General features: G+C 38.9%; 2 protein-coding genes across 2 annotated transcripts in view; one reads left to right on the top strand and one right to left on the bottom strand.

Annotated features, from left to right (window-relative positions):
* foxj1a (forkhead box J1a) overlaps window positions 1–1122 on the bottom strand; it is a 6614-nt gene extending 5492 nt beyond the window's left edge. The window contains 2 exon segments of the mRNA XM_020587920.1: window positions 1–193; window positions 894–1122. Of these exon segments, the coding sequence (XP_020443576.1) occupies window positions 1–123 (123 nt within the window). The 5' untranslated portion in view covers window positions 124–193; window positions 894–1122.
* A 6997-nt stretch (window positions 1123–8119) lies between these two features.
* Window positions 8120–10801, top strand: part of ubald2 (UBA-like domain containing 2) — a 17087-nt gene continuing 14405 nt past the window's right edge. Inside the window, exon 1 of the mRNA XM_020587931.1 lies at window positions 8120–8443. Coding sequence (XP_020443587.1) covers window positions 8324–8443 — 120 coding nt within the window. The 5' untranslated portion in view covers window positions 8120–8323. The remainder of the gene's footprint in view (window positions 8444–10801) is intronic.

Below are 10801 nucleotides of genomic sequence, written 5' to 3'. Positions count from 1 at the left end.
GCTGCTGTCGTTGTTGTTGTTGACACCAGCCCGCTCTTCAGCCTGCGCAGCGGCGGTCACCACCTCCTCCTCCAGCCCCACTGAGCCTTCGGGCCAAGGATCGGCACAGCTCAGAGACAGCATGGCTCTCTCCAACACCGAACTCCTCTTTGTCTGTCACCCCAGCTCCGTCTCCTCCTCCCCCTGCCACCGCCTGACAGGGCCGAAAATATACACCCAACATCAGCAAAGTGCGAAACAACAGGACAATGACGGCCCTATTTGAAAACAGAGAGCCTGTGTGTATCTGCGTAAAGTGTGAGACTTTAAGATTTGTACAGCCCATCCCAATTCCCATTTATAAATGTGGCATGACTGTTACCCGAATGCCTGGTTGATTAGAAAATGCTGGATCTACAATACTCTTTAAAGCTAAAAAAAAAACAAGTGGTCTTAATGTGAAACTGCCCCTTTCTCTCTCTAGAAGTTTCTTGAAAACCTTGACGCGCAAAGGCGCACACATCCCGTGTGCGTCTTAAAAAAACCCGCAAGAATAGCATAACAGCACTTAGGGTTACAATAAATTAACTAGTGTCACCTTTGAGAAAAAACTGAGGTAGTTTATTGCATGAAAGGCACCAAAGACATCATTTAATTTAATAAAGTTACGAATGTTATTTTGTAGTCCACGTTTCGAGGCAAGTTGCTTATTTTATATAGCGCAATATATAATTTACTATGGAATTCAAATGTATTTGTTAAGAGGTGAATAAACTTGCAACCGTTGTAGCATATTTAGAGCTGGCTCTGATAAAGGCCTCCAGGTGTAGTAGGTCTACATTTGAACAGTTCACGGGTCTTAAGGACTGAGGGAGAAATTATCCAATGTACTTAGAATAAACATCCAAACTCACCTTTTGCCAGCTGTTTTGATAAGACCTTTAAAATCCCAAACGAGCAGCACAATAATCTTAACCCACAGCCTGCTTGCAGTGCACCTGTTGTCAACTTGTGGCTGGGAGAAAGAAAGAGGAAAATTCCTGTGGATAGTGTTTGGCGCGGTGTCGGGCGCTTCTTCTTCTCTGTGGAGTTCTTTATAACGGGTGTCAGCGGGCTGCAGGATCCGCTGGGGAAGCAGTTTAATACCTGGTGCAGGAGGTTTGTCCAGCAACCATAGAAACGGTACACCCCCTTGTAAACATCTTCCCGATCCCCTATTGGCCTACTGGTTTCTATAGCGCTTCATTTTTAATCACTCTCAAGTCAACTGTGGCTGCTGCCGCGCAGGTTCTCAAACTGAGGCCCGAGGACACTCCAGGAGATCACTTTAGATTTATTTTACTGCAAATGAACTAAAAAAAGGTAATGTGAGAATATACAGGTGAGATGGTTAGAGTTGGCAAATATAGTCACAGATACATTCAGATTAAGACTTTGTTAAGTTGATTGATTACTGCATTCCATCTATTTGACATAGCCTATATAAACAACACAACGCAATACAAAGCACAGTCTAAGATTACACTTGTGGTTTACAACTTTTGTGGCTTATGAGCCCTCACAATAAACCATTGTCTGTTTGTCTCATGTCAGATGTGAAAAAAGCTAATTACTGCTAATTAATTACTGTTACTAATGACTGTTTTTCTCCTTCTCCCATTAATTGATTTATAGGGTGACCTTGGATGGGCCCGGCCTCCCAGGATGGGAACCACTGGACTAAGCTTGTATATAAAGTGGTTCAAACTAGCTCCACCTGGAGCAGCTCCAACAGTAAAATACTGCTGGAGCATTGATGACAAAGTATTAATGATCTAATAACATCCAATAGGCTCAGGTATCAGCCATAGGAGACATTTTACTGTAAAAGTCTACCATAAGGTAGTTCAAGTAAATTTTGCTGTTAATACTGTTGTACTTTTACTGTTGATATGTTTAAGCTAATAACACCGGTTTGTTTATTCAAGGAGGATTTTGAATGCAGGACTTTTACTTGTAATACTTCCTCATTGTTACATTTGTGCCTCAGCAAAAGGATCTAAATTCTACCACCACCTGTTTGCTTGACTGTCCACATGTGATGATAACAAAGAAGAGCACACCGTTCTACCAGCATCATGTCTGTCATGTCTGAATATACTCAGGCAGTGTCAAACAAAAAGTCATGCCCACTGTTTGCATGTATGAAGATTGTATATTTCTCCATTAGACAGAAAGGGAGAGAAAGGTGAAACAAAAAGGTTTGGCCCTTGAACATTCTGTTAGTGTGGTTGGGTGGTTTCCTGAGGCTCCAAGTACAGGGTACAGTACAGGTAACAAATAAAAAAAAAGGCTTCCTCATCTTTTTGGGCCTCAAAGGTGAAAAAAAAGGCTTCCTCATCTTTTTGGGCCTGATGTCTCCTCAAAGGTGAACTGTGTGCCGCTGACAACTGTTGCTTTTACTGGGCAAACATGTCGCCCCTGTTTTCATATGAGCAAAGAAATAGATCTAACTCAGTTTAAGTGTTTTGTTCTCAGATGTTCTTCATCCAGTTAATATGGAAAGGTCTGGAGAACCACTTCTAAATAGACCAGTGCTGACGTTTCAATACAAGAAGAGCATCTCTTTGTGTGAGCATGAGTGTGACATCCTGTCAGTTTACTGGCAGATAAACAGCAAAATGATGCTAATGATGGCGCACGTTTGATTACTTTACACTTACAGGTGACTGACTGAAAATTACTAAATTATTTAACCATTTGAAATTCAGAGCTTTCAAATTCAGGACATGTTGTTTTACAAACACTTTAAATTTGCAAAAGCAAGACAAATGAGTTAAACATATTAAGCAAAGTTTGAAGATTTTTATATACAACATTAAACGAAGGAGTCAAACTTGTGCATAAAAAAGACAGATAGGTGGTATGGAGCAAATCTTACTGTATACACCGTGTATAACTATGTATTAATAATAAGATCACCAAGATTTTGTACTGTATATAAGAACTAATTTGTAATCAGTAACACCTGCTGTCAGTAGTATAAAAAAACACAACATTTCCTAGTGGTTGTTTTTTTAATTTTTTTTGTAAGAAGTCACATAAATGCTGTAAATTGATGATTTAATCTTTAACAATATGGTGCATTTTATATGATGGGCATATGTATTTTAATGTAAAATCTTAATCCCAAGAGGAGAATCTGTGGAAAGAACTGAAAACTGCTGTTCACAAATGCTCTCCATCCAACCTCACTGAGCTCGAGCTGTTTTGCAAGGAGGCATGGGCAAAAATTTCAGTCTCTCGATGTGCAAAACTGATAGAGACATACCCCAAGCGATTTACAGCTGTAATCGCAGCAAAAGGTGGCGCTACAACGTATTAACTTAAGGGGGTTGAATAATTTTGCACGCCCAATTTTTCAGTTTTTTATTTGTTAAAAAAGTTTGAAATATCCAATAAATTTCGTTCCACTTCATGATTGTGTCCCACTTGTTGTTGATTCTTCACAAAAAATTACAGTTTTATATCTTTATGTTTGAAGCCTGAAATGTGGCAAAAGGTCGCAAAGTTCAAGGGGGCCGAATACTTTCGCAAGGCACTATATGTATTAATAATAAGATCACCAAGATTTTGTATTGTATATAAGACCTAATTTGTAATCAGTAACACCTGCTGTCAGTAATATAAAAAAACACAACATTTCCTAGTGGTTGTTTTTTTTTTTTTTTTTGTAAGAAGTCACATAAATGTTGTAAATTGATGATTTAATCTTTAACAATATGGTGCATTTTATATGATGGGCATATGTATTTTAATGTAAAATCTTAATCCCAAGAGGTAACAGTAATCAGTAGCTATCAGATAAATGTTGTACCTTTCCTTCTGAAATGTACGGTAGTGGATTAGAAGTATAAAGTAACATAGAATGGAACCACAATGGTTCCATTCTATGTTGTGGGGAGGGGAGTACTTGAGGAACTGTGTTTTGGACAGGAAGTTCAATTGTTGGGTCTGTAGTCGACTGTCCTTTTCCAGTTAGTGAGGGCTGATAGAATGAACCACAGTCACACCAGTACAACCTGTCAGCCAGCGTGCACGGGAACAGGTTCTGCTCTTTATCTCACTCCTAATGCCCCATGTTTCTGCCCACCCACAACATTCGCCTGAGGGGTTTAAACTCCTGCATGTCAGAGTCTTCAGACAAACCTTGTCCCTCACCGGTTCCATCACATCAACTCCAGCAGAGGTCAGAGGTCAGAGCACAGAGCAGAGGGCCGGGGAGGACTCAGGACTCAGAGGGATTGACTGGTGAACTTGACTAACTGGACTGACTGACAGACAGGAGGACCTGGACACAAACATCACACTCAAAGTCAGATAAACAAAAAGGAGATCAGTGCAGTTTATTAAATAAAGGCAAGCCAAGTTCATTTGTACTGAAACTTTCAACAGCTAAAAAACATGCTTTACATCAGACATAAAAACACATTAAAACAAGATACTCGGTGCATCCAACAGCACAACCAGAGCTTTGTGAAGAAAGGCATAAACTAGAATTTTAATTTAATTTTATGTTTTTATTGTGATTTTTTTAATGCAGTTTTTATCTGTAGATTAATTCCTGGGTAATTATTGCCTATGTTTTGGTAATGGGTGTAGCCTGACCATGGTATGAGCTCTGTCATATCCATTTTGTTGTGAATGAATAACTGAACCACTGAACCTTTGAACGTTTTCTGTGGTACAAAGAAAGTGAATGCTTCTTCTTTAGCTTTGACTCTGAGGACAGTAAGTAAAAGTCAAATAGTGAGTGAGCTCTTCATGGATCAATTACTGAACAGGCCTTTGGGGACAATGAGCCTCTGTATGAAGTGATTGGGAATTTATGTTGCAGAGGGTGACAGAACTCAGTTACAAATAGGGATGTCATGTTATTTAATTGATGAATTTTTTATTTTGCTTCTGATTCTAATCAAAGCCTTATAATAAGTTGTATAATAACAAATTTCCCAGTTCCTACCCTTCTTTCTTATATGGTCTCTTGGAAATTATAAACATCAATCCATCCATTATCTATACCGTTTATCCTGAAGATGGTCACGGGGGGCTGGAGCCAGTCCCAGCTGACAGACACACCGCACAGGTCACCAAGCTAAGCTATATTTATTTGAGAAGTCTCTCTGAGATTAAGATCTAAGATCTTTTTTTACAAGCAACCATAAAATGAATTAATGATCAAAGTAATTACTAGTTGCAGATATACTGAAGATTTGTGACTGTTTGGGATCCGTTTGAGTTAGAATTAAATTATTTAAGTTAAACTACTTAGTACAGCTGAGCAAAATATTGATGCATAAAAATTCTTAATTTGACTGATTAGAATTCTTCAGAATCAATATCTAGTAAATAATTACAGTAATGTTCACTTGCATTTGTACTGGTCAGACGTAATAGTTTTGCTTGGACAAATGAGGGCGCCACATGACAATTCATCAGTGTGGTTCATTATAAATACATCTTAACTGCATCCATGGGCTTTATAGGCTAATATGTATATGGATACATGTTTTTAGTATGCACCTTGATTAGTATGTGTTTTTTAAAATTGCGTAATAGAAAGGAAATGTTATGTTTGTACTATAGGTAACAATTTAATTTGTTCATATAAGTACATGATAACTATACTGTTACTACTGTTACTATACTATAATACTGCAAGTGCAAATACGCTTTTTTTATAAGATCTGAGATTAAACAATGTATAAAACCACTGTATAGTTAGTGGCATGCTAAAAACTATATAGAATTTTTACTGACTAACAATTATATTTTGGGCACAGTGTATCTGTGTACCTGCGAAGGAAGCAAACATAAGACCAACAATATTAAATTCTTCTTCTTCTAAATACTATAAATTTTCATAAAGCACATTTATAAAACAGGGTTTAGAAAGTAACAAAGTGCTTAAACAAAACTATTTTGGGTGGGCTATGGTAAAGGTCATAGAAGGGCCAGTTTGTAAAATTGCAACCTATATGGCCTCCTGACTTCTCAGGCCCACAGGCCTGTGCCTGTGCTCAACAATCCAGTCATGAACAAAAATTGTTATGCACCCATCAACTGTACAGTTCTGTTGAGTTAATCTGCAGTCAGGCAGTGATGGAGAAATATCACAATGAATCACAAAACTCTGTCACATTATAACAATACATGGATAAATGGAGCAGAAGTCATGGGACTACCCACATAAAAAAAACAGCATGCAAATTGAAAAACAAAGAGTACATCCTGGGAGAGTGCAGTGACAAAGTCCAGCTTGTAATGTTAATTATTAAGATACCCCTGTCGCTTTACTGTATGTTCTTGTTTTGATGGAGATGTGACCCTGAGGTGAACCGTTAACCACTCAGAATGCTGGGCAGTGTGAATGACTGAACAACAGCTCCAGGAAGTGGAACAGAAAGAAAACAAACACGTGCACTGATCAGTACAGGTTTACTGAAGACCACTCTGCATAAACATCTGTGCAGACTTGTACTGGCCAGTCACTGCTTTTCAGTCCCCCACTTTATATAAACCAGCTAAATCCAGAGCATTTCATTGTTGGGCCTAAAATGTGGAGTATGTAAAATGTGGCTTCATAAAGACATGACTGGTCACACTGTTTTTTGAAAATTATCTATTAATTCTCTGTGCAGTGCACTTGCTGTGTTTCTACTGTATAATTATTATATATTCTAGTGGAGATCCCAAAGTTTCAAACTCTACCAGAGATGTTTAGCTAAATTGGGAGAACATGTAAACAGACAGAACACACTGTGATAAAAATGTGACCTGATCTCTACCATGTATAAATTCAAACACCAGCAGAATGGATGACATTAACCAGATGAACCTTCAGTGGCAGCTACACTATATCCTCAGTGTAGAATAAGATTATAACCTTAAATCTACTTAAGGGGACATTAAAAGAGAAAACTATAGTTCACAGGGTTAAATTAGTAATATGTGATCACTGGGTTTGACACCTAAAACTGTCAGGAATTCTTCAGGAGAGGTGATGTTTTGGTATCTTGCGCTTCATTTGACTGTTGTGTAGCACCAAACACCCTCCAACAATACATAATGGATAGGCCTCCTCTGTCACATGTGCTTTCACCTGTACCATAGCTGAATTATTCAGCCTGGTGGCAGAAAGAGATCTGGACAGTCTGCAGGAGCTGCAGTCAGATGATAAGAAGATTAGTGTTGTTCTGTCAGAAGAACTGTTAGGGCCAGTCAGGCCTCAGTGTGTACACCAGGCTGTAAACTATAGTTGTCAACTGAGTTGAGTGTTGTCACACCATTTGTGACAGCAAAAGTCTACGGCATGATACCATCACTGTGCAGTAGAAGGCATGACAGGATGATTATCCATTTTCTTCTTAAGAGTCATTAAGGGTCAAGTAGGCTATCAAAGACAGGGTAGCCTACAGGGCATGAGATACAGATAATAAGGAATCCCAAGATCTGACAGGCTTCCTAAAAACACATTTCTCTATTATCACTGTGCGGTAGAAGGCATATCATTAATGTAGGCTAATCTTCAACCAACTTGTTAAAAAAAGAAAAATGCATCCTTTATTATAACAACAGAAAAAAGTGTCCTTTATTCTAACAGTGGGGGAACCTCATTTAAACAATCTCATACAAACAGCTCTTAACACTTTATATTTACTGTAGTGTTAGTAAGTTTTAATAAATGGTTATAGGCTAATATATATTGCATTAACCAAACTCATTAATTTCAGCTTCTACACCCTTCATAGATGGTTCTTAGTAGTGCCAGTAAAAGGTGTAAACACCACTGGAGCCAAACAAAACAAAACATTTACTGTGTTTGCGTGTGTATGGTTCATATGGCTACCAAAGTAAGCAACCAATCACAGCCAAATCTCCAATCAAACATACTGCGTCAGCGCAAAGTCCATGAATAAAAGCGCGTGTGTAGTGATATTGGATAACTACAGAGGGCGGAGCGGATATCATTGGCACTATTTGACTCCACTCACCGATGGTGTCGCTGAATAATAAAGAAAGCGCACCAGTGAATTTAAACTCTTCACCTCTATAGCCAATCAGCGCCTTCCTACTACTATTTCCCCCCGGAGCTGTCCAATCAGCGTCGTTCTACTCTTTGTTGTTGGTGCTGATGATGATGACATGAAAATATTGTTGTTGCTACTGCAGGCTGCGGAGACTCAGTGGTGGGAGGCAGGCGCTGGCTGGCAGGGAGGACTGGGTCTGAGGGTTCAGAGTGGAGATTTACATTTTTTATTTTGTTTTCATCGTAACGCAGCTGCGTGTTGCGGGGAAAGTGGCCATGTCGGTAAATATGGACGAACTCAGGCATCAAGTAATGATCAACCAGTTTGTTTTGACGGCTGGCTGCGCCGCGGATCAGGCGAAGCAGCTTCTACAAGCGGCCCACTGGCAGTTTGAGGTGAGTCTCAACGTTGGGAGATTTATTGGGTCTTCATGCCCTTATGGGGTTGCGCTACTGTTTAATTCCTCAACTGTATATGAACTGCGGACAGATATAAATCAGTTCTTTCTACTGATTGTTTTGAATGTTTTCTGTCCTGCTGTGTAACCATGCGCTCCTGTAGCTAACATGAGCTAAGCTAACATCAATGAGGACGTGGTACTCGATTCAATGGCCGTTTTTGTTTACATTCTCAAAAGGAATGCCCCGTGTCATTGCTCTGCTAACTATCGTTAGCCTAGCGCCTGTCAGGATAATTCTGCCTTTATGAACATTATGGTCGCTCTAGCCAGGTCATTGTATTTTAATAGCTTTTGTCAAAAACAAATAGCTTTATCTTAATCGAAACCACTGATGCCATCTTGTCAGACATGTCCTCATAACACTACCATCCATTGCTCATATGCAGGTCATAAACTGCGGGTTTGGTTTTGTTTGTTCAGGCCAAATCTCACACGGGGCGATACGTGAAACACTGCCTGCTACACTAGTTTAAAACAATCCCTTAATCACATTTCCTGCATGACTGGAGACTTTTCTCCCAGTTATTTGACTGGTCTGACTAAAAGTCTTTCCATAACTGAGTAATGTCTTGGTTAACGCTTCAACTGTGGGATTGTTTTTTGGTTATTTTTATGAGGAGAAACAGAGGTCAGACTCCCTCTACTCACAAATAAGTTGTCTGACATTGATCCCCATCTTATCCGGGTTTGTGTATACATTGATAAAGATGCATTATCATTCCAGATGTTATCCTGTACACCCTTCCTGTGCTATTGACAGTTATTCAAAGCAGAAATGATTAGTCATTTAATCTATTTTCAGCTTATCCTGTCTGAGGAGTTACTGCTTTGTCTGACTTGTTTAGTTGTCAATTGAAGATATCTTTGGGTTTTGAACACAAAATAAGATATTTGAAGGCATTAGCTTGGACTCTGAGAAATTGCTTTGGACTTTAGATTTGCAACAATTGATTGATTTGTTGATGAACAGAAAATAAATCAAGTTTTCAGACAAATCAACTAATGATTTTTTTAAAACAAATCCTTTCTGTATCCAGCTTCTCAAATGTGAGGCTTCTATTTTGATTTGACTTGTTGTATCAGTTAAACATTAAATAAAAGAAATATTTGTTAGATTAATCTGGATCTTAAATGATTGGGCATTTTAATCAATTAGGTGATTGACAGAAAAAACTATGAGCAACTATCCTGATAATCAATCGTTTCTGTCATTTTTCTCTCAGAAGAAGTAAACAAATGTCAAATGTTCTCTGATTCCAGCCTCTGAAATGACAGAACCTGCTGCTTTTCTTTGCACATATATCATTGGAGACTGAATATATTTGAGTTTTGGACATTTGGTTGAACAAAATAAAGCTACATGAAGATGTTTAGCTCTGAAAAAGTTGTGCCCATCCCAAATCACGACACCACTCTGGCTGATAGTTTGTCATATTCATCAGGCCTGTTGAGCAGCTGACAGCCACCTGAAGGATCTTTAACATCAGGCAGAAGGTTCTCCTCAGACCACACCTCTGTCTGCTTTAATGACCAGGCTGCTGTGGCTGTGCAGGCAGTGCCAGGCTACATCCGAGGTCAGGTGGTTCACCTGAGGGGAGGGAGAGGAAGGGTACTTGGTTCATCTTGGGTACGGCCCTGTGGTTGTAAAGTAAGGCTGAAACAAATAGTTGATTACTCAGCAAGTCAGTCAATTGAAAGTTACTGATCAGCAGTTTTGATAAGTAGTTAATTTTAGTCTTTTTTTTTAAAGCAGAAATGTGAAATGTTCACTGGTTCCTGCCTCCCAAGTGTGAGAATTTGATGCTTTTCTTCGTCATATGTGACAGGAAACTGGAACACAAGTGTAAGCTGAGCATATGTTTGGTAACCAACAATAGACCATTGTTCTGTCAGTGCAGCGAGTCACTGACCTTTGTTACCTGGACAGCATAACACAACTAAACCATTAGAGACAACAATGAGGAAAAAAAAACAACCTCAGACTGATGAAACTCATAGACAGTTACCTGTCTGAATACAGGGTCTATGAAGATGCAGTTGTAGAGACTGTAAAGTCCTGTGAGCCAAATTTATGATCATTGTTGTTATTTTGAAATTGTCTTGATTTTATTGGAGCTTTTATTAACATTTCTATTTTATGATAGAGCTGCTCCGAAGGCAGAAATAATCTTTGGGTGAATTTGTCATGTGTTTCATTCCTCATTAATAGTATTTAAAGCTACTCTCCCTAATGGCTTTTCAACCATTACAGGGTCTAGTTAGTCTCAAAACAAACTGACACCATTACCCACTC

The sequence above is a fragment of the Monopterus albus genome, unplaced genomic scaffold (genome assembly GCF_001952655.1).
Source record: "Monopterus albus unplaced genomic scaffold, M_albus_1.0 scaffold488.1, whole genome shotgun sequence".
Lineage (NCBI taxonomy): Eukaryota > Metazoa > Chordata > Actinopteri > Synbranchiformes > Synbranchidae > Monopterus > Monopterus albus.
This window is presented reverse-complemented; position numbering and strand designations above follow the sequence as displayed.